Source organism: Prionailurus bengalensis, chromosome D1 (genome assembly GCF_016509475.1).
Source record: "Prionailurus bengalensis isolate Pbe53 chromosome D1, Fcat_Pben_1.1_paternal_pri, whole genome shotgun sequence".
NCBI classification, from domain to species: Eukaryota; Metazoa; Chordata; class Mammalia; order Carnivora; family Felidae; genus Prionailurus; species Prionailurus bengalensis.
In genome coordinates, this window is record NC_057346.1 from 115327519 (window position 1) to 115350748 (window position 23230).

The 23230-nt window shown below is 64.7% G+C and overlaps 1 protein-coding gene across 2 annotated transcripts in view; it reads right to left on the minus strand.

Moving 5' to 3' along the window:
• Positions 1 to 11339: 11339 nt before the first annotated feature.
• Positions 11340 to 23230, minus strand: part of AP2A2 (adaptor related protein complex 2 subunit alpha 2) — a 91166-nt gene continuing 79275 nt past the window's right edge. For both annotated transcript variants that reach the window (XM_043582071.1, XM_043582069.1), the window contains exons 12-22: positions 22940 to 23037; positions 22281 to 22512; positions 22010 to 22177; positions 19183 to 19343; positions 16481 to 16563; positions 14744 to 14833; positions 13813 to 13936; positions 12634 to 12750; positions 12485 to 12554; positions 12220 to 12354; positions 11340 to 11528 (exon numbers count right to left, since the gene is read on the minus strand). In XM_043582071.1, the coding sequence (XP_043438006.1) occupies positions 11451 to 11528; positions 12220 to 12354; positions 12485 to 12554; positions 12634 to 12750; positions 13813 to 13936; positions 14744 to 14833; positions 16481 to 16563; positions 19183 to 19343; positions 22010 to 22177; positions 22281 to 22512; positions 22940 to 23037 (1356 nt within the window). In that variant the 3' untranslated portion in view covers positions 11340 to 11450. The remainder of the gene's footprint in view (positions 11529 to 12219; positions 12355 to 12484; positions 12555 to 12633; positions 12751 to 13812; positions 13937 to 14743; positions 14834 to 16480; positions 16564 to 19182; positions 19344 to 22009; positions 22178 to 22280; positions 22513 to 22939; positions 23038 to 23230) is intronic.

Here is a 23230-nt window from a genome sequence, read left to right on the forward strand (position 1 = left end):
CCAACCCCGCCGCGCCCCGAGGCCACACGGTCCACGCGCCCTGCCCCCTCCACCACGTCCTCGGTGACGCACACGACCCACCGACTCATCACCCCAACCCACTCGGAGACCCACCAGCCCCACTCCACCGGCAGCCCTCCCCTCTCCTCTTCGGCAACGCCCATCGTGCCCGGCACTGGCACACGGCCCACGCACACGACCACGCCACTCACTCGGACCACCCAGACGCCTAGCTCAGTCACCACCACCAAAACCTCCAGCGTGCCCGGGACACACCCTTCCGGCCCCGCCCACACGCACTCCTCACCCACTCCCCACACCACCGTCTCCCCAACGCCCCCCAGGTCCGGAACCACGACCCCCGTGACACACACCGCGACAAGCACGGCCACCGCGACCCAGTCCCACACACCCCACACGACGCACTCCGGCCCGACGCCGTCCGCTGTACCCACCAGCGCGCGGTCGACAGGGCCCCCCACGGGCACGTCCTTCCGCACCACCTCCGCCAGGCCAACCCCGCCGCGCCCCGAGGCCACACGGTCCACGCGCCCTGCCCCCTCCACCACGTCCTCGGTGACGCACACGACCCACCGACTCATCACCCCAACCCACTCGGAGACCCACCAGCCCCACTCCACCGGCAGCCCTCCCCTCTCCTCTTCGGCAACGCCCATCGTGCCCGGCATTGGCACACGGCCCACGCACACGACCACGCCACTCACTCGGACCACCCAGACGCCTAGCTCAGTCACCACCACCAAAACCTCCAGCGTGCCCGGGACACACCCTTCCGCCCCCGCCCACACGCACTCCTCACCCACTCCCCACACCACCGTCTCCCCAACGCCCCCCAGGTCCGGAACCACGACCCCCGTGACACACACCGCGACAAGCACGGCCACCGCGACCCAGTCCCACACACCCCACACGACGCACTCCGGCCCGACGCCGTCCGCTGTACCCACCAGCGCGCGGTCGACAGGGCCCCCCACGGGCACGTCCTTCCGCACCACCTCCGCCAGGCCAACCCCGCCGCGCCCCGAGGCCACACGGTCCACGCGCCCTGCCCCCTCCACCACGTCCTCGGTGACGCACACGACCCACCGACTCATCACCCCAACCCACTCGGAGACCCACCAGCCCCACTCCACCGGCAGCCCTCCCCTCTCCTCTTCGGCAACGCCCATCGTGCCCGGCACTGGCACACGGCCCACGCACACGACCACGCCACTCACTCGGACCACCCAGACGCCTAGCTCAGTCACCACCACCAAAACCTCCAGCGTGCCCGGGACACACCCTTCCGCCCCCGCCCACACGCACTCCTCACCCACTCCCCACACCACCGTCTCCCCAACGCCCCCCAGGTCCGGAACCACGACCCCCGTGACACACACCGCGACAAGCACGGCCACCGCGACCCAGTCCCACACACCCCACACGACGCACTCCGGCCCGACGCCGTCCGCTGTACCCACCAGCGCGCGGTCGACAGGGCCCCCCACGGGCACGTCCTTCCGCACCACCTCCGCCAGGCCAACCCCGCCGCGCCCCGAGGCCACACGGTCCACGCGCCCTGCCCCCTCCACCACGTCCTCGGTGACGCACACGACCCACCGACTCATCACCCCAACCCACTCGGAGACCCACCAGCCCCACTCCACCGGCAGCCCTCCCCTCTCCTCTTCGGCAACGCCCATCGTGCCCGGCACTGGCACACGGCCCACGCACACGACCACGCCACTCACTCGGACCACCCAGACGCCTAGCTCAGTCACCACCACCAAAACCTCCAGCGTGCCCGGGACACACCCTTCCGCCCCCGCCCACACGCACTCCTCACCCACTCCCCACACCACCGTCTCCCCAACGCCCCCCAGGTCCGGAACCACGACCCCCGTGACACACACCGCGACAAGCACGGCCACCGCGACCCAGTCCCACACACCCCACACGACGCACTCCGGCCCGACGCCGTCCGCTGTACCCACCAGCGCGCGGTCGACAGGGCCCCCCACGGGCACGTCCTTCCGCACCACCTCCGCCAGGCCAACCCCGCCGCGCCCCGAGGCCACACGGTCCACGCGCCCTGCCCCCTCCACCACGTCCTCGGTGACGCACACGACCCACCGACTCATCACCCCAACCCACTCGGAGACCCACCAGCCCCACTCCACCGGCAGCCCTCCCCTCTCCTCTTCGGCAACGCCCATCGTGCCCGGCACTGGCACACGGCCCACGCACACGACCACGCCACTCACTCGGACCACCCAGACGCCTAGCTCAGTCACCACCACCAAAACCTCCAGCGTGCCCGGGACACACCCTTCCGCCCCCGCCCACACGCACTCCTCACCCACTCCCCACACCACCGTCTCCCCAACGCCCCCCAGGTCCGGAACCACGACCCCCGTGACACACACCGCGACAAGCACGGCCACCGCGACCCAGTCCCACACACCCCACACGACGCACTCCGGCCCGACGCCGTCCGCTGTACCCACCAGCGCGCGGTCGACAGGGCCCCCCACGGGCACGTCCTTCCGCACCACCTCCGCCAGGCCAACCCCGCCGCGCCCCGAGGCCACACGGTCCACGCGCCCTGCCCCCTCCACCACGTCCTCGGTGACGCACACGACCCACCGACTCATCACCCCAACCCACTCGGAGACCCACCAGCCCCACTCCACCGGCAGCCCTCCCCTCTCCTCTTCGGCAACGCCCATCGTGCCCGGCACTGGCACACGGCCCACGCACACGACCACGCCACTCACTCGGACCACCCAGACGCCTAGCTCAGTCACCACCACCAAAACCTCCAGCGTGCCCGGGACACACCCTTCCGGCCCCGCCCACACGCACTCCTCACCCACTCCCCACACCACCGTCTCCCCAACGCCCCCCAGGTCCGGAACCACGACCCCCGTGACACACACCGCGACAAGCACGGCCACCGCGACCCAGTCCCACACACCCCACACGACGCACTCCGGCCCGACGCCGTCCGCTGTACCCACCAGCGCGCGGTCGACAGGGCCCCCCACGGGCACGTCCTTCCGCACCACCTCCGCCAGGCCAACCCCGCCGCGCCCCGAGGCCACACGGTCCACGCGCCCTGCCCCCTCCACCACGTCCTCGGTGACGCACACGACCCACCGACTCATCACCCCAACCCACTCGGAGACCCACCAGCCCCACTCCACCGGCAGCCCTCCCCTCTCCTCTTCGGCAACGCCCATCGTGCCCGGCACTGGCACACGGCCCACGCACACGACCACGCCACTCACTCGGACCACCCAGACGCCTAGCTCAGTCACCACCACCAAAACCTCCAGCGTGCCCGGGACACACCCTTCCGGCCCCGCCCACACGCACTCCTCACCCACTCCCCACACCACCGTCTCCCCAACGCCCCCCAGGTCCGGAACCACGACCCCCGTGACACACACCGCGACAAGCACGGCCACCGCGACCCAGTCCCACACACCCCACACGACGCACTCCGGCCCGACGCCGTCCGCTGTACCCACCAGCGCGCGGTCGACAGGGCCCCCCACGGGCACGTCCTTCCGCACCACCTCCGCCAGGCCAACCCCGCCGCGCCCCGAGGCCACACGGTCCACGCGCCCTGCCCCCTCCACCACGTCCTCGGTGACGCACACGACCCACCGACTCATCACCCCAACCCACTCGGAGACCCACCAGCCCCACTCCACCGGCAGCCCTCCCCTCTCCTCTTCGGCAACGCCCATCGTGCCCGGCACTGGCACACGGCCCACGCACACGACCACGCCACTCACTCGGACCACCCAGACGCCTAGCTCAGTCACCACCACCAAAACCTCCAGCGTGCCCGGGACACACCCTTCCGCCCCCGCCCACACGCACTCCTCACCCACTCCCCACACCACCGTCTCCCCAACGCCCCCCAGGTCCGGAACCACGACCCCCGTGACACACACCGCGACAAGCACGGCCACCGCGACCCAGTCCCACACACCCCACACGACGCACTCCGGCCCGACGCCGTCCGCTGTACCCACCAGCGCGCGGTCGACAGGGCCCCCCACGGGCACGTCCTTCCGCACCACCTCCGCCAGGCCAACCCCGCCGCGCCCCGAGGCCACACGGTCCACGCGCCCTGCCCCCTCCACCACGTCCTCGGTGACGCACACGACCCACCGACTCATCACCCCAACCCACTCGGAGACCCACCAGCCCCACTCCACCGGCAGCCCTCCCCTCTCCTCTTCGGCAACGCCCATCGTGCCCGGCACTGGCACACGGCCCACGCACACGACCACGCCACTCACTCGGACCACCCAGACGCCTAGCTCAGTCACCACCACCAAAACCTCCAGCGTGCCCGGGACACACCCTTCCGGCCCCGCCCACACGCACTCCTCACCCACTCCCCACACCACCGTCTCCCCAACGCCCCCCAGGTCCGGAACCACGACCCCCGTGACACACACCGCGACAAGCACGGCCACCGCGACCCAGTCCCACACACCCCACACGACGCACTCCGGCCCGACGCCGTCCGCTGTACCCACCAGCGCGCGGTCGACAGGGCCCCCCACGGGCACGTCCTTCCGCACCACCTCCGCCAGGCCAACCCCGCCGCGCCCCGAGGCCACACGGTCCACGCGCCCTGCCCCCTCCACCACGTCCTCGGTGACGCACACGACCCACCGACTCATCACCCCAACCCACTCGGAGACCCACCAGCCCCACTCCACCGGCAGCCCTCCCCTCTCCTCTTCGGCAACGCCCATCGTGCCCGGCACTGGCACACGGCCCACGCACACGACCACGCCACTCACTCGGACCACCCAGACGCCTAGCTCAGTCACCACCACCAAAACCTCCAGCGTGCCCGGGACACACCCTTCCGCCCCCGCCCACACGCACTCCTCACCCACTCCCCACACCACCGTCTCCCCAACGCCCCCCAGGTCCGGAACCACGACCCCCGTGACACACACCGCGACAAGCACGGCCACCGCGACCCAGTCCCACACACCCCACACGACGCACTCCGGCCCGACGCCGTCCGCTGTACCCACCAGCGCGCGGTCGACAGGGCCCCCCACGGGCACGTCCTTCCGCACCACCTCCGCCAGGCCAACCCCGCCGCGCCCCGAGGCCACACGGTCCACGCGCCCTGCCCCCTCCACCACGTCCTCGGTGACGCACACGACCCACCGACTCATCACCCCAACCCACTCGGAGACCCACCAGCCCCACTCCACCGGCAGCCCTCCCCTCTCCTCTTCGGCAACGCCCATCGTGCCCGGCACTGGCACACGGCCCACGCACACGACCACGCCACTCACTCGGACCACCCAGACGCCTAGCTCAGTCACCACCACCAAAACCTCCAGCGTGCCCGGGACACACCCTTCCGGCCCCGCCCACACGCACTCCTCACCCACTCCCCACACCACCGTCTCCCCAACGCCCCCCAGGTCCGGAACCACGACCCCCGTGACACACACCGCGACAAGCACGGCCACCGCGACCCAGTCCCACACACCCCACACGACGCACTCCGGCCCGACGCCGTCCGCTGTACCCACCAGCGCGCGGTCGACAGGGCCCCCCACGGGCACGTCCTTCCGCACCACCTCCGCCAGGCCAACCCCGCCGCGCCCCGAGGCCACACGGTCCACGCGCCCTGCCCCCTCCACCACGTCCTCGGTGACGCACACGACCCACCGACTCATCACCCCAACCCACTCGGAGACCCACCAGCCCCACTCCACCGGCAGCCCTCCCCTCTCCTCTTCGGCAACGCCCATCGTGCCCGGCACTGGCACACGGCCCACGCACACGACCACGCCACTCACTCGGACCACCCAGACGCCTAGCTCAGTCACCACCACCAAAACCTCCAGCGTGCCCGGGACACACCCTTCCGGCCCCGCCCACACGCACTCCTCACCCACTCCCCACACCACCGTCTCCCCAACGCCCCCCAGGTCCGGAACCACGACCCCCGTGACACACACCGCGACAAGCACGGCCACCGCGACCCAGTCCCACACACCCCACACGACGCACTCCGGCCCGACGCCGTCCGCTGTACCCACCAGCGCGCGGTCGACAGGGCCCCCCACGGGCACGTCCTTCCGCACCACCTCCGCCAGGCCAACCCCGCCGCGCCCCGAGGCCACACGGTCCACGCGCCCTGCCCCCTCCACCACGTCCTCGGTGACGCACACGACCCACCGACTCATCACCCCAACCCACTCGGAGACCCACCAGCCCCACTCCACCGGCAGCCCTCCCCTCTCCTCTTCGGCAACGCCCATCGTGCCCGGCACTGGCACACGGCCCACGCACACGACCACGCCACTCACTCGGACCACCCAGACGCCTAGCTCAGTCACCACCACCAAAACCTCCAGCGTGCCCGGGACACACCCTTCCGGCCCCGCCCACACGCACTCCTCACCCACTCCCCACACCACCGTCTCCCCAACGCCCCCCAGGTCCGGAACCACGACCCCCGTGACACACACCGCGACAAGCACGGCCACCGCGACCCAGTCCCACACACCCCACACGACGCACTCCGGCCCGACGCCGTCCGCTGTACCCACCAGCGCGCGGTCGACAGGGCCCCCCACGGGCACGTCCTTCCGCACCACCTCCGCCAGGCCAACCCCGCCGCGCCCCGAGGCCACACGGTCCACGCGCCCTGCCCCCTCCACCACGTCCTCGGTGACGCACACGACCCACCGACTCATCACCCCAACCCACTCGGAGACCCACCAGCCCCACTCCACCGGCAGCCCTCCCCTCTCCTCTTCGGCAATGCCCATCGTGCCCGGCACTGGCACACGGCCCACGCACACGACCACGCCACTCACTCGGACCACCCAGACGCCTAGCTCAGTCACCACCACCAAAACCTCCAGCGTGCCCGGGACACACCCTTCCGCCCCCGCCCACACGCACTCCTCACCCACTCCCCACACCACCGTCTCCCCAACGCCCCCCAGGTCCGGAACCACGACCCCCGTGACACACACCGCGACAAGCACGGCCACCGCGACCCAGTCCCACACACCCCACACGACGCACTCCGGCCCGACGCCGTCCGCTGTACCCACCAGCGCGCGGTCGACAGGGCCCCCCACGGGCACGTCCTTCCGCACCACCTCCGCCAGGCCAACCCCGCCGCGCCCCGAGGCCACACGGTCCACGCGCCCTGCCCCCTCCACCACGTCCTCGGTGACGCACACGACCCACCGACTCATCACCCCAACCCACTCGGAGACCCACCAGCCCCACTCCACCAGCAGCCCTCCCCTCTCCTCTTCTGCATTTCCTCACAACACCAGGTCAAATTTTGTCTCCCACAGCCTCGCATCCTCAGGCACCCCAAGCCTGTCACACACGGCATCCATTTCTTTCCCGCCTGTCCCCACTCCCAGTCAGTCCCCCCTTCCCTCTCTCCCCACCTCTACCCCACCCCACTTGCCGACTTTGTCTGCCTCCAGCCCCACACTCCTTCCTTCCTCACCCAGGACCACACCCAGCCCCCCCACGTCCCACACCCTGACTTCCCAGTCTCCCACCTCTCAGTCTACGTCTCTCACCTCCCAAATCCCCACGTCCGGCCTCTTGTCTTCCACCCTGGGAATGACAGCCATCCTCAGTTCTCCGGTGACCAACCTCACGACCGGACAGTCTAGCTCCAGTGTTCAGCCGACCACCGTCTTCCTGCCCGGCTCCACCCCGAGCCATGGAAGCTCGTCCTTCCATACTGCGGAGTCCTGGTCGAGCCAGGGCACCCCCGTCTCACCCCTGGCCTCCTCTCCGACCAGGTCCCCAGGTGAGGAGTATCTCTGGGGCCCACTCTGCCACCTGGCTTCCTCCAGTGCAGCCTGGTGGCTCTGGAGTGTACCTTCGGTCTCTCTCCCCGGAGCCCCCGCCTCTTCCCTTTCTCCCAGCCTTTTGGGACCTCTTGGGCCGTGCCTTTCTCTCCCAGCCCGCACTCCCCACGCGGCTGTGCTCCATCCAGCCCTCCCCACACATTGCTGACAGCAGCTCACTGGTCATCGTGGCATGGGATCTCCTTTGTCCCCCAGCAAGCCTCCTTTCTCCTGGGTCGGCAGGCCGCACGGCAGACTGAACCTCTTCCCTTACGTTCCGCACGGGCAGCGCCTGATGTCGGCGCTGCTCTGCCTGCCGCCGGGGTGCCAGTGGCGGCTTGCCCAGACTCTCTGCTGGGGCCCCTCCCTGCCCCTTCCGAGAGGACAGACCCCTGCAGGGAGCTTCCGAGATGCTGTCTCTCTCCTCCAGGATATTCACGTCCTCCCCGTTCCCCCCCGGCTCTGGTCCCAGCTGACCAGAGACGCCCATGTGCACAGGTCAGCGTTGGGCCATGAGGGTAGGAGCCTGAGTGTAACTCAGCAGGGATCAGGAAACCCTTGACCTCGGGGTACCCCCAAAATAGCCAGCTTCCGGAAGGAACACACCACACGAGAGAGCATCAGCCTTGGTTCCCATGCACAGCTGTGAGGTCCGAGGGCAGCGGCGCTGGAACAAGGGGAGACGGCCTGGGACAGGGGCTATAGTGCAGGGGCGAGGGCCCCGGGGAGACCGCACTGTGGGCAGGCAGGCGTCCTGACGTCTTGTGAGCAGCAGCAGCTGTGAAGCTCGCAGCTTGCTCCCTCCTCACTCATGGGAGCCTCGTGAATCCCCGCCTCACTCCTCCTGCCCCCTGGGAGGGTCAGAGTGTGTCGCCCCCCACCCGTGCATTAGGGCTGGCAGCTGACCACACCTATCTGCCTCCCAGGGATCTGCTCGGTGAAGGAGCTTCAGGAGGAGGTCACGTACAAGGGGTGCACGGCCAACGTGACGGTGACCCGCTGTGAGGGCTTCTGCCCCTCCTCCGCCAGGTGAGCTGCTGGCCCCAGGCTGGGAGCCTCCCCCATCTGAGCGCGTGCCAGCCAGTCAGGTGGCCAGGCCGGCGCCCTGCCTCCATCAGCCTGCCTGGGGCAAAGGCAGACCCTCTCCTGAGTGCCCGGGAGCTGGGGAGGCCAGCAAGGGCAGGGGGCACGCTCCTCAGGGCCCCCTTGGCCCAGGCACTTGGCACCACCCTTCTCCCTGGAGCCGTCCAGGAGGAGCAGGGGTCGCACTCCGGGGCTGGCCGGGGAGGAGCAGGAGGAGCACTCCCGGGGCAACGGCCCTGACCCACGCTCCCGGCTGTGGCTTCTTTGTAGTTTCAACATTCACACCGAGCAAGTGGACGTGCACTGCGGCTGCTGCTACCCTCTCAGCTCCTACGAGAAGCAGGTCGTGCTGCCCTGCCCAGACCCCGGAGCACGAGGACAGCGGCTGGTGCTCACGCTGCAGATGTTCAGCAGCTGTGCGTGCCACCCCCGGCGCTGTGGGGACTAGGGACACAGACCCCGGGCGTGAGGACGAAGCGCCGCTCTCGACACCACCCGCCCTCTCCCACCCCCGACGCTGGCTTGTCGTGCCCGGCAGCCCCCCCACCCCCCCGCCACTGCTCCCACGAGGCATAGCCTCAACGAGCCCCCGCACCCGGCTCGGCGGGGCGCCTCAGGGGAAGTGCACTGCCGAGAAGGGCTGCGGACGCTGAGCGAGCCCAACAGACTGGAATGAACTGGTGGCCCCCTGAGCACGCCCGTCGGTCATCCTCACGGCCTCCCAACCTGTGATGGTGGCCACCCGCCCCTGCCAGAACTGGGCCCGGGAAACAGCCTGGGTGGGGGCAGTGAGAAGGCCACTCCAGGGGGAGGCCTGAGAAGACGGGGCACAGGTCCCAGGAGCTACGGGGCCCCTGAGCAGGGATGGGCGGGGAAGAGGCACGGGGCCACAGCGAAGAGGGCCGCAAGGATCCCACCGCAGGGGAGGGGAAGGGAAGGGAGGGCGGACGCAGGCGCCAGCCGGCATCTCACCCCGGGGAGGGGCGCCACATGTGCCGCGCACGACAAACCCACTGCTACGAATAAACCAGCACTGGTCAACGCACAGGGGCCGGCCCACGAGCTCCACTTGTGTCGTCTCCCACACCCCCGAGGCAGTCGTGAGCCCCCAAACCCACACCCACGCAGAGCGGTGGGTGCGGTGGCACCGGCACCCAGACAGCGACCCCCTCCAGGGGCCTCCCTGAGACCCGCGCCACAGCAAAGGGCCATCTGTGCCCCTCACCACCCCACACGGCTCCCCTACGGCCTGTCTCCGAGGACGCCAGCCCCTGCTGATAAACCAGGGGAACCCACAGAGAACCTCGACTCTCCCTGGGCCCCTTCAGGTGCTGACAGGAGACGTGTCTGCTTAGGAAAAAAACGCCAGCCAGCACCCACCACCCACGTGGTGCACACAGGCCCCGGCTCAGCTCTGCCCCGGCCCCGGCCACCTCAGGTGCAGACAGGCACACAGGGACAGCTGTCCCTGGCAGCTGGCACACAGGGACGTCATGTGAGAGCCAAGGACTCGTGAGAGCCGAGAACAGGAACAGCCTGCGGAGGCCGGGCTCCCGCTCACTCTGGGCACGGCCCTCCGCTCCCTGACCGCACCCAGAGCCCCTCCTCCCCTGGCACAAGGTCCCCACGACCCAGGAAAAGAGACCGGCTCACCTTCCAGAATCTGCTTTGCCACCCACACTTAACCCTCTGATCACAAGCAGGGACCAGTCCGAGGCCACGACGGTTACGGTGAACTTACCTAAAACCCAAAGATAAGGGAAGCCGGCCACGCCCCCTCTAGAGCGGCCAGCAGCCCTGTGGCCACCAGGCCGTGCCGCAGGGGCCCGGGACGGTCAGTGCTGCAGGTGTCCCTTCACAGCCACAGGGCTGGCAAGAGCCGCAGAGTTCAGCCCGGCCAGCGTCGGCGGTCTCGCTGGCAGCCGCGCCAGCCAAACACCAGGGCTTCTAACTTCTCGACTGCGACCCCACCCCAGAGGGCCCTGCGTGGGTGGCGTGCCCCGTCCGAGTGCTCTGTGCTCGCGCACCCGGGGCCTGGCCACGCGGCTGCCGCACCCGGCGTCGCCTCCCAAAACGGCCAAAGAGCCTCGTCAAGATCCGGCTGCGGCTTCTCTCAGGCGGGCGGAGGGGAGCTCTCAGCCACGCAGCAGCGGCGTTTCGGCACGATTCCAAACAAATCTACGCCCTCCTTCACACCGGTAACCTCCCGTCATCGGGAGACCGAACCACACGACGGTCCTGACCTCCACAGACACCGGTCCCGCGCCCGCTCTCCCTTCCGATTCGGCCGCAGTGCGGGCTCAGCCTGTCTTTCTGACGCGCACCCCGGCCACCCCGGCCCCGCCCGAAAGGTCTGAGAAGCAGGGCTGAGAGGCGCCTGTCGACTGGGCTGTTTATTTGCGGCACGGCAAGGAGGACACACAGCAGACACGGAGAGACACCGACACACACAGGAGCCTGATCCCGCATCCTCGGCGATTAAAACTGCTCTGACAGCAATTCGCACAACCTCTGGGAGACGGTCTCTTTACTTGTGCGCAGCGTGAGGCGGTACATCTGCAACAGAACACGGCAGGTCAGCGGGCGCGCTCGGCAGAGGGCTCGGGGCGGCAGACGGCCACCCGAGCTCGTGTGCCCAGCCCTTCCCCGGAGCACCCCCGTCTCACAGACTGAGGCCAACAGAGCAAGCCCGACGACAACAAGCGCCAGCGTGCGCGTGGAGCAGCCGGCATCTCCGTGGGCCGCGGTGCGTGCAACACCGGGCAGCCGCCCCGGAGGGCGACGGGGCAGCTTCTCGCGAAGTTACCCGCGCACAGACCCTGCGAGCCTGCCCTCCCGCCTCGGCGGCCCCCAGGCGAAGCGAAAACAGGCATGCGCACAGAGGCACAGGGCAGCTCTCCTCAAAACGGCCCCACACCGGCACAGCCCAGGTGTCCATCAGGAGGACCAGGTCAGCCGACCGGGGCACATCCGGCACAGGAGGGCCACACGGCCACCGCTGCTGGAGCTCGGGGCCAGGTCAGCCCGACGGCAGGCCCCGCGGCGGCGGTCTCTAAGGGAGCTCAGGGCACTCCCTGGGGCGACAGAGACGCCACACGTGTCAGTGTAGCAGGGGCGGCCACACGGGCGTGCAGCTCTACTGCGACTCACTCCTACACTCGAGGCCTACAGATCTCGCCGTGCACGCGTTCTGCCACGAGCACGGCACAGTTTACGCGGACTTAGCGATTCCCCAGAGAAGCCTGACCTGGGCTTGCAGATTTGGCTCCAAACGCAGCAAGCATCCAATCTGGGTGGTTTTGGTGTGGATGATGCCAGCCCCCACAAAATTTGCAGGATTCGGATCAACTTCTTCAAGGAGCGCGGAACCAAACCCAATGATCTGCGCAACAGAGACAGGAGCGGGGGGGGCAGCGGACCGGGCACCACAAGAGGCACAGCAGCCCGACCGGCCTCCCTGAAGAGCCCGAGGCAGTGTCCCCACCCTGGGAGCGCCCACAAGCAGGCCTTACCTTAGCTTTGGTGATTTCTGTGTCCATCGGATGCTTTGCTTTGAAAATGTTCTGCACTTCCTGTTGGGGACTAGTGAGGTAGAAACAAGGGTCACCACGCTGAGCCAGGTCAGAGTTGGGGGGCCCTGCCCCTGCGCCCACCCACTCACTTGCTCAGCTGCTTCCAACGCTGAAAGAAATCCTGAGAAGCCATTTCTGTGGGCTGGAAAAATTTGTTGAGAGTGATAGGCAGCTTCACGGACACATTCTGAAAAGTCCCCCCATACCTATGGGCAACACAGAGAGACGTGGTGAGCAAAGTGAATGGACGGCCGAAAAAATCTGAAACTCAACTAGAGAATCAAATTCCTAGTTTGCTGATCGATGGGGCCCAGGGAGGGCCTGTGGATGGGAGCTGTCGACAGCGTGGGGGTCGAGAGTTCTGGAAGGGTGGCACTGAGCCACAGAGAGGCCTGGGCTGTCTCAGTGTGCAGACCGACGAGCCGGGCGATCACCGGCTTCTGTGCACACGTCCGGGGGCGGGAGGGGGGCTGGTACTCTGGCCAGGCCCCGCTGGGCTCATGAGACCAGGACAGGGACGGACCTTGGGCACGAATTCCCACCATCTCGTCACTTCTCCCCCAGAGCCCATTTCCTACAACTCCAAGTTGGCTTAAGTTGTGTACGGTTTTTCCTTCTTCCACGAGAAGAGACTAAAGAAAGCGGTTGTCTACAGAAGGAAACAAACATTTGCGTGTCGGTTTCCGTAAATTCTACAAAGCACACGGTCTTCGGTTCTCGGTGTTTCTGATTTGAAAACCCCCAAAACTTTAACCTTACAGACACCTGCAGGGAACCGGGTTTTCACACACATGCCATCACGCTCACTGAAAAAGGATAGCAGTGAACCGAGCAGCAGCACAACACGCGGTTTTTAAAAAAGACTCACGATGGCGTGTGTGCTTGGAGAAGGGACTAGACAGCGATGCACCCCTGGGCGGCCCCCAGCAGCTGACGTCCGGAGCAGCAAGCACGAAGAGGCACCCGGACCCAGCTGGCCCCGACGCCGCAGCGTGGGCCCCTCAGAACCGTAGGTCACAGCGGCCTCGAGTTTCCGCGTGCACGCGGGTGCCGGCATCTACCGGGGTTGCCCACTCGGCCCTCACGATGCCCTCTGAAGGAAGGACGCTGAGGCTCAGCGAGGACCAAGGGCCCCCAGGGACGAAGCTGCGCCCAGGCATGGCGTGTGTGATGCCAGCCCCCAACCCCCCACCCCCCCCCCCACCCCCCCCCCGAGCTCCAGGCAGGAGCCGGCTGCTGGCTCAGCCCACAGGCCCACGGGTCCTCACCGGAACTGGATGTTGAGGACGGGCGCCTCCGTGAAGTCAGACACGCACTCTATGTTGACGACCTGCTGCACCTGCGCGCCACCGTCCACGGTCGGGTCCACAGGCTTGGTCTGCAAGCTCAGATGTGCAGGTGTCAAGGAGGCCATGCCAACATTTGAGAAACGTGCCTGAGCCGAGCAAGCTCTGAAACCTTCTCAAAGGGGGTCCATAAGGGTCCGAGTTCACGCTCCTGATCTCGAAAGAAACCCTTAATGCAGTCAATCCTACATACACGGGTTTTTAATTCCTTTATCATCTGTTTCCAGTTTATCTCAAAATAAAAATGGACCTGGCCTGTGGTAGGTAGGTGGCTGCTTCGCACGCCTCTTGTACAGGAAGCAGCATCCTTCTCGGTCAAGCTGGGGCATTCTTAACCCTCGCTCTGTTCGGTCGGCCTATCCCTGGAGGAAAGATATTTGGCTACAAAGCTGGCACTGGCGGGGAGAGTTCTAACCACGTTTCTGGTACTCGTGAGGGACGAGGCTCCGGTGTGAAGAGGGCTGCTGGAAAGAAGCACAGCTCGCCCCAGGGGGGCGCGGCAGGGGCCCCGGGCAGTCACAGGCCCCGGTCACCCTGTTCTCAGAGGCTGCTCTCTCAGGGAGACTCCCAGAGAAGGAAACCAGAGTTCAGAGGGACTTAAAAATAATGTGACAGGAGAGCTAAATAAGGGAAAACAAAAGTGACTCCAAGGAACCAAATGACCCGGGAGCAGATGCCCGAGTGTCAGTTTTCCACGCGTGACCACGAGCTCCCTATAAACACAAGGGCCACTTGGAGGCGCTACAGCAGCTGGGGAGCATCCGCGTCTGATAAAGAACGACTTCCTCAGAGCCCTCCTCTAAATCCCAAATGGCCATGTGCTGGGGTGTGAGACACACGAGACCAAGGATATTCATCTGAAGGTCGTCTGAACAGATCAGTGTTGGAGTGAAATTTAAGAACTGCGTGGAGGTCTTATTTCCATAGAATATAAACATCCGACCTAGAAGGGAGAAAACAATTTCTTTCACACACATCCTGAATGTTAACCGTGAAAAACAGCAGAGTCACTGCTGTCAGATCAGTTCCAGAGACTCGCCGCAGGTGGACATGGGGTCGCGGCTTCCCCTACTGGGGTAACTCCTGCTCTCCATCTAAGGGAGCATGCCTTTGTTGGGACCCTGCCCAGCCTGGGACCTGGGACGGAGGCCTTGGCCGCCACCTCCGGGGAGGCCAGGCCAGACCTGCGTCCCCGACGGCGATGCCCCTTGCCCCCACCACAGCAGCTCATGAGCCGTGTGCCGTAGACGAGGAGGATGCTCCGATGTGATCAGTTACTTAACATCGCAACAGAAACGCGTACACAAATGTTTCTAAACATGTTCATACCCTCTGAACTCGAGTGGAAAATGGACTTCAAATGCCCTGGAGGGGAACAAACTGTCCAGCACCACCCCTCCCCCAGCTGACATAGCCACCACTAGGGGTGGGGACTGTCAGGGTCCGGAGTGCAGCACCTTCACCAGAGCGAGAAGGACGCCTCAGCCCCTGCTTTCAGCACAGAGCTCCCAGGAGGTTTCTGGTAATCCTCACGATGGCCCTAAACACCCCTAGAGGACAGGCGTCCCACTTGTCCCGTTTCCCATACTGGCACTCGCTCTTACGGAGAAAACGGGGTCCTCACGAGACTCAGAGACGGTGCCCAAGAGGGAGGCAGGCAGTTGTCAGTCCACAAGAGCGCCCCAGCAGCACCCCAACGGTCAGCAGACATAGTTTTCTTTGGGGGGGGGGGTGCCGAGGGGCAGACTTACAAGCTTTTTTAAAAAAAACTGTGATAAAATACACAAACGTAGAAAGTACTGTCTTCACCAACTCTAAGCACACAGCTCAGGGGCACTAAGCACATTCACACTGTTGTGTGGCCGTCCCCACCCTCGGTCTCGAGAACTTTCCATCTTCCCAAAAGGCAACTCTGTCCCTGTGAAACACTGATCCCCAGCCCGGGCGCCCACCGTCCACTCTGTCTCGGGAACCTGGAGACTCCAGGGGCCTCGTGTGAGCGGATCACACGTGAGCATCACGTCCCCCGGGTCCACCCACGTGGTGGCCGGTGGCAGAACGTCCCTCCTCGTCAGGCTGAGGGACCGTCCAGGGAGCGGACGGACCACCTCTACCTGTCCAGCTCTCGGTTCTTTGGGGAAATAGGAACTGGGGGTCAGTTCCAGTTCCAATGTTTGGAGGAACCGCCACACTGTCCTCCGCGGCAGCTGCACCGGCTCACGTGCCCGCCGACAGGGCCGAGGGTCCGTCCGCCGCGTCCTCGGCACACGTGTGGTCCCTGCTGTTTCGACAGCCGCCATCCTGATGGGCGCGGGGCGGCACCTTACTTCTGATCGGCACTTCCCTGATTATTAGTGACGTGGTCATCTTTCCAGGTGCTGGTCGGTCAGGTGTCTGTCTTCTTTGGAGAAATGCCTGTTCAAGTCCTCTGCCCATTTTTTAATGGGGTTGTTCTTCTGCCGTTAAATTCAAATTCTGTATATATTCTATCCTGGAAACTAAACCCTTATCAGACGTATGATTTACAAATATTTTCTGCCCATATCATCTGAGTGAGGAGTTTTTTTTTGTTACATAATTAAACACATACCTAAATTCTGCCGAAATTCAGACTTCAATCCAATTTGAAGCAACTGGTTTTCAAACAACACACCATTATTTTTACAGACAAACCTAGAGAGAAGGGACAGCATGTGAATCACTCCAAGGCACCCAATGAAAATATAAAGATTTTTTTTGAAGAAGGGTTTAACAAACAAAAAGGCCAGGAAAAACCTCTATGGGACACGAGATAAAGGAAAAGTAGGAAAATACTCAAGGGAACACCAGTGAAAGCGTCCTCCAGAGACAGAACCGGCGCACCAGAGACATGACCGCACAGGAGGGGGCAGGTCGGTGTTCTGCCCGTGAACATGCTGGTCCACAACAGCCGGCTTCTCCACAACTCTCTCAGGTGCCCCAGGGCGCAGCACACACTCCCAGGCCAGCCAGACCCCAGGCTGTCCCATCTGACGCAGGGTGCTGGCCACAACTCGGGGGGTGACTCCTAGCACCGCAGCCCGCACACGAAGGACTCACGATCCAGAGCGGGCAGTGGGGTGGCACAGGGCCACGTGGAGCCCTCTGGGGCATCCAGGGGACCAAGAGACAGACGCCCCATGGCAGCAGCCCCCACGGCCCAAAATCTCCAAGTCCCACCGTGCTGCCGGCCTGGCAAAGCTCAGAGTCAGCACTCCCTGCCCCCCTCCTGCTTCGCACAAAGGGCCTGCGGGCACCCTGCAGATGACGTTCGGTGCTGCTCACGTGTGCACACGACCCCTGGCGTCCAGCATGGTCTCAACACAGGCAGCAGGAGGCGCAGCTCCTTCAGAGACGGTCGGGCCTGGTCCTCCCTCCATACCTGCTCCACGGAGCCATGCTCCCCTGGGACCCCAAGGCTGCCCTTCGCCTCATCCGGCACTCCCCATCTCAACACCACGGGCTCTCTCTCCAGCTCAAGCCCCACACGAAGCCTCACAAGGTCAAATGCAGTCCATTCCGTATGCACAACCTTCTGCACACGCTTGCCCAGAACTGAGCCCAAGGGGAAAGAAGTGACCGGGCAGCAGAGCCCCTCACATCCCCGCCCCTGCAGACCCGAGGAGGGGGCAGCCCATAGTGCCCCACCCTCAGATCCAAGGCCCTGTAGCGCACATAGCACTGCTGGTTTGGGCTGAACCACTTTAATCTGACATTTGCCAAGGAGATGGCAAGGGCACTGACTGATGGCCCACTAGGTGACAGTCAAGGGCTGGCTGGATAGCTACTTCTTAAAGGGTCACCCCAACCAAAACCTGACCCTATGGGATTATAGGTTTATAACAAGCACCTGTGACAGCCTCGGGAGAATGCAAACCTTCCCCCACGCCGGCGGTGCTGGTCCCAAAGCACCCTTTCCTTGCACCTACACCCGGCCCACAGCAGACCCCTCACCACCCCTCTGAGGCCACAGCACGGCCCAGACAGCCAGAACCACACACACACACCACCACCACCACCACCACCACCACCACCCGCCCCGGGCTGGGAGCCTGGAAGCGGGCAAGCTGCCGAGCAAATGGCTCCAAGGGTTCCCACCGTAGACACCCGCCCCCCCAGGCCTCCCACCTCGTCGTGCACACGAGGAAGCCCGTGGCCCAGGCACCACGTGCACCTGCACACACAGCAAGGACCAAGAACGCTGGGGAAAGCCCCTGCCCCGGGCCACCACCCAGACCAGCATGCCCAGCTTCGAGCAGGCACTGTCCCAGGGACGCACGCCGCTCCAGCACCAAGGGCCTCGCAGCCTGGGGTCTGCAGTGCTTTTCAATCTCCAACGCAGCACTTCTGGAAGCCACCGACGGCAACGCACACCCGTCCAAACCCACCTCTCCTCAGCATCTTCGACGAGCAGCAGGAAGTAAGAATTTGCACGCAGCATGGACACCAAGACACAGGGAAACCGCGCAAGCGCACGAGTCCCGCTGCTGTCGTCAGACTCAGGAGAGCGAGGGGCCGCTCAGTAAAGGTGCTCCTCTCCGGCCGGCGTGCCCCCGCACCCAGGCCGAGCCCTCCCACACCCCCTGCGGGACTTGAGACCGGCAGGGACTCGAGGGACAGAGAGCCAACAGGGGAAAGGTACGGAACCGCACAGCTAACGGAGCAGGAAGAGAAACATGCTGAGCAGAGCAGCAGTGGGGGGTGCAGGGGCCCGTCCGGGGCTCGTGGGCAGTGGGGGCTACGCACAGCCAGGCACGTGGCGCCTCCAGGAACGTGAGACAGGAAGCCAGAAAGACCACATTGGCTGTGGGGGGCAGTGCGCGCCTCGGGACACAGGAAGGCTGGGACTGAGGGCGCGACCGAGAGTGTGTGTTAACAAGAAAGCAGAGGTTGGGCGCCCGCAAGGCACACACAGAGAGGGACCGACGTCGGGGCCAGAAGGGGCGCGACCACACGGCAGGGTGCGGAGCCAGAGGGGCACAGTCGCAGGCGGGGGAGAGGCCAGCATGCGCCTCAGAAACGCGGACGGCCAGTGCCTGAAGCTCTTCCTTTCCGCCCGATCTTCCTGGCGACAGTGAGCTACCCGCACCTCATGAGAACTGATGACCTGCAGAGCTGTGGGGGTGGTTCTGGAGCAACCCCACCCAGCAGGCCGGTGCCCTGAGCTCTTCCAGGGCGGGCCTGGGCAGTAAGGACCGGCTTATGCGGACCGTGGGCCCCGGGCGGGCAGAGCAGGAAAGAGTCCCTGTGTCGAGAACACGGGAGACCAACTACCTGGCAAAGTTGTCTTCGGAGCCGGGAGCCAGTGGAGCGACCGCAGAGGGTGAGTCTGAGAACACATCCACAAGCAGCGCGCCGGAGGACGGTGGGGGGCCCGCAGGCGCAGGGGGTGCGGCCCCCAGACCCAAGAGGTCCGCCGACGGAGAAGGCGTGGACTGGAAGACAGGGAGGGAGAGGGTGAGCGGGGAACCCCCGGGCACGCCATGGCCTAGCGAGCGCGAGTGCCCGCGCTTCCCCTCCAGGGATCGCGGCCAGGCTGCGCGGGGCAAGGGCCCGGCACGTGAGGGGAGACTGCAACCCCAGAGCCAAGTCTGAAGATCAGTCACCATCTCACACAACTGCAAAGACGGCCAACCTTTTTCCGTGACGATCATCTGAATGGGGAAAAAGAGTTCCGAAAACACTTTTGCCATAAAAGAGAGCAAAAAGAAATGAGACCACGCACGTTACTGTCGACGTTCCAGAGTGAGACTGAGTTTGAAGAGACAAAGAAGTGGGCAAGCTACTTTGGGTGCATTCTTGGTTTAGCCACGTGTTAGGCCTTATGGAGTTATAGAGAACAAATAGACGAAAAGCCTACAGACCATTTTTTCTTCACATGATTACTTTTCGATCCGAGGCAAAAGAAAAAGCCGCCGAGGGCCACGCACAACACAAACCACTCACCCAAGCTGACACTCACACTTTGACCCCGCGCCCCTATAAACACGTGGGGCTCTGCTTACGACCAGGGGCCACGTCGCCGCAAGAACCAGGGATGAGCCGTTCTGCCTTGAGGACTCGTCTTGAGTGACCTTTGAATGTCCCACTGAGCATTCGTGAAGGTCAAAATCAGTTTATCCGAGACTGCACCCAGCGCCATTTTACATTACTGCACTCACTCTGGTCGGGCTTAACCCACGTCCATCTTTCCAGAACACAACCACCCTGAAGGGACAGCTGAGGGAGGCCAAGTACTCTCCTCCTGCCACCCCACCCCTGCCCCCCGGCGTGTGGGCGCGCCCACTCTGGGCACTGGCCAGGCACACCTCGGGCCAGGCCTCTGACGGCCACCTGCTTCCAGTGTGGCCGTGCTGAGCAGTTACACATGAAAATCAACGTTAGTATAAATAACTGCCCGTTTCTCTTTCAGCTGAAGTTAAAGAATTTCTAAAAAATTACATCGTAGGTATGTCATATCACATACGAATTCTATTCCAAGATAAAAGAGGCATTACAAAACGTGTGCTCTGCGTGACGGCCCCTCCTTCCCAGCCCTGCCGAGGCTCCCCTCAGGAAGCGGAGAGTCTGGGAGAGGAGGAGCCTGAGGGACGGGGACCCCAGAGGAGCTGTCGGAGGAGGCATCAGGAGCCAGCAGCATCTGGACGTGGCCTCTCAAGGTGGTTCCTGCCCCTCACTGCACCTGCAGCGGCATTCCTGGGAGCACAGCTACTCACATGACACTGCTTTTTACTGACACTGTTGTCATAGGAGTCTGCCCACCTGAGGAGGGTCAGGAGCAGAACTCAAGGTGGCTTTGAACCTGGCTCTGAATTATGCAAGGAAGGTATCTGTCATAGCTGACAAACTACAGCCTACATGGGAGTTATGGGGACTGTGTCGCCTCTGCCATCTATTGAAAGATCTTTACCACTGGTTCCCGAATAACGATTCACACGCTTCTGACAATGGGCAAATCTTTTGTCCAATGAAGTCAATTATGTGCCCTGAAAGTTACAACAGACAAAAGCAAGGCTGTTCTGCTGGGAAGACCCACCTGGACAGCCACTCCCTGCCCAGGTCCCACATCGAGCTCTGCCCCAAGGCAGGCGTGCAGAGACCCACTGCCCCTTGGCTGCCTCCTCCCTCCCCCAGGAGGCCCGGTGAGGCCTAAATAGAGGGCTCACGGCAGGCCCAGGATCCTCGGCTTGAGGGCCAGACACACGGTCAAAGGGACACACAAGTAGACCAGGGGACAGGCCACAGACCCCATCAAGGAGCACAACGGCTCAGGCATAATCACGCCCTTGACAAGCCAGCCCCCAAGGCCCCGGTCTGTCTGCACACAGGCGCATGTCACCTCTGACACTCCTCTTCACAAAGGCCACCTGATATCATTAAGAGGCATCATTCACACCCCTGGGCCGAGATCCCAGAGACGACACAAAGCTCTCCAGGCCTCCTCCCAGAACGGACAAGCAGAAAGCCCACAGTCCTGGGGAGCTGGTCATGGCGCCCAGCTGGCGGTCGCGGGGCAGGGCTGGCCGTGTGCGTTCCCACGAAGCTGTTGCTCGAGCCAGGGAGAGAAAAGAAACAAATACAACTCTCAAACTGACACCTCCCCCAGACGCACATCAAAAGACAGGTCTTCACTTACACGTGAATGCCCTCACCACGTCACACAGAAAAGGGAAACCGGCCCTGACCCAAGTCGCTGCTGAAAATCTCTAAGAACAGGGTAAGGTGTGAGGGGGGTCCGCTCTACACCAACAAAGAGCAGCCGGACGGCCTCCTACGCAAGGCAGTCCCACAGAAGAGCGAGCGCTCACATCGTCTGAACCACTCAGGACAGAGAGGAGATGGGAGGGAACTCTCGGCCCGAGACGGCAGTCTGAAGACCAGTCTGGAAGATGAGGCCTGGGCGCCTGGGGGGGAGCACCTTCTGAGGTCAGAGGTGAAGGAGAGGCGAGGGCTTGGCTGGGTCCCACCACTGCGCTCTCGGCACACACCTCACACCTAACAACACATTCTCCCCAGGGGGCAAGTGCTCTGCCGGTGCCGAATCTCGGGGACCCGGCGACCCAGGAGCTTATGCGGGCGTCGCCACCAGAAAGGGACCCACCGCGGCGCTGGCCGGGGCAGGCTCGGGGCCCCCGTTGACAGCGGCGCTCCTCTCCCGCTTGGCCTCCTCCAGACCCGTGGCTGTGTCCGGGCCCTTCTTCTTCTTGAGCTTGGCCAGAATGGAGGACTGGCGCTCCGGAAACGGCGGCATCTCCTCCAGGACGGTCGCCTGGAGGAAGAAGCCCGGAGTCACGGCGGCGGAAAGCCCCGCAGCTTCCGGCCCCAGGGCGAGGGACGGTGCGGCAGGGGTTCTCCGAGCCACCGGGGCCTACCAGGATGTCGGTGCTGGCCACCGTGCTGAGCCGCAGGTACTCCACGGCCCGCTGCTGCAGCTCGACGTCGGCGTTCTTCAGCTGGCTGTCACTGCGCAGCACGTCCTGAATGGTGGTCTTCACCTCCGGGAACAGGTTCACGAACTTGATGTAGGTGGACAAGAGCAGCGCCCTGGTGGGGACGCTGCACAGGTGGAACTTGGAGTGCAGCAGGTGGAACTGGATCAGGGGGCTGTGGGGCACAGACGGGGCGGGAGCGCGTCGTCCGTGTCCCCCTGCCCCTGCGCCCACGCACCTCACCCACGGGCGCGAGCGAGGAGCGGCTCTGGGGAACGGCCCCCACGCTAGACCAGAACCGCGCCCGCGCAGGACAGGGCGCGCAGGCAGGCGTGCGCCTCCTGTCCCACACAAGAGCACGCTTCCCTGTGGCAGTGGGAGCCACGTGACCACGCATCTATTGTCAACAAGAGTCCTGACTTTGGTACGGCTTGAACGAGAATAAAAACACACGAATCCGGAGCGGAAGTGCTCTTGCCCTGCTGTCCCAACAAGCAGGTGAGGACACCTGTCAACCTCCCCTCGGCCGCCAGGTGAGAACCAGGAAGCACGGAGCCGGCATCACGGCGCGGTGCTCACCCGGCTCCCACGGGGTCTCTCACCTGGATCTGGGGTCCCCAGCTATCAAGTTTCCAAACTCTCCCAGGATGTAGCCTCCCACTTTGACCAGGTTCTCGTGGCACGCCGGAGCCTGAAGAGCCTGTGAAACCGTGAGCACCGTGAGCCTGATGCACAGGAGCACGCGGCACAGGTAGAAGAGCCGGGAGGCGTCTGACGACAGAGTAAAGTCGCTAGGAGGTGGTGAGGCACCAGGCCCACACGGGGTTCAGGCCGCCCTCCCGCACGGCCTGTTTTTCACGTTAGTGCAAGCTTCCACTAGAGCTGCCCCGAGA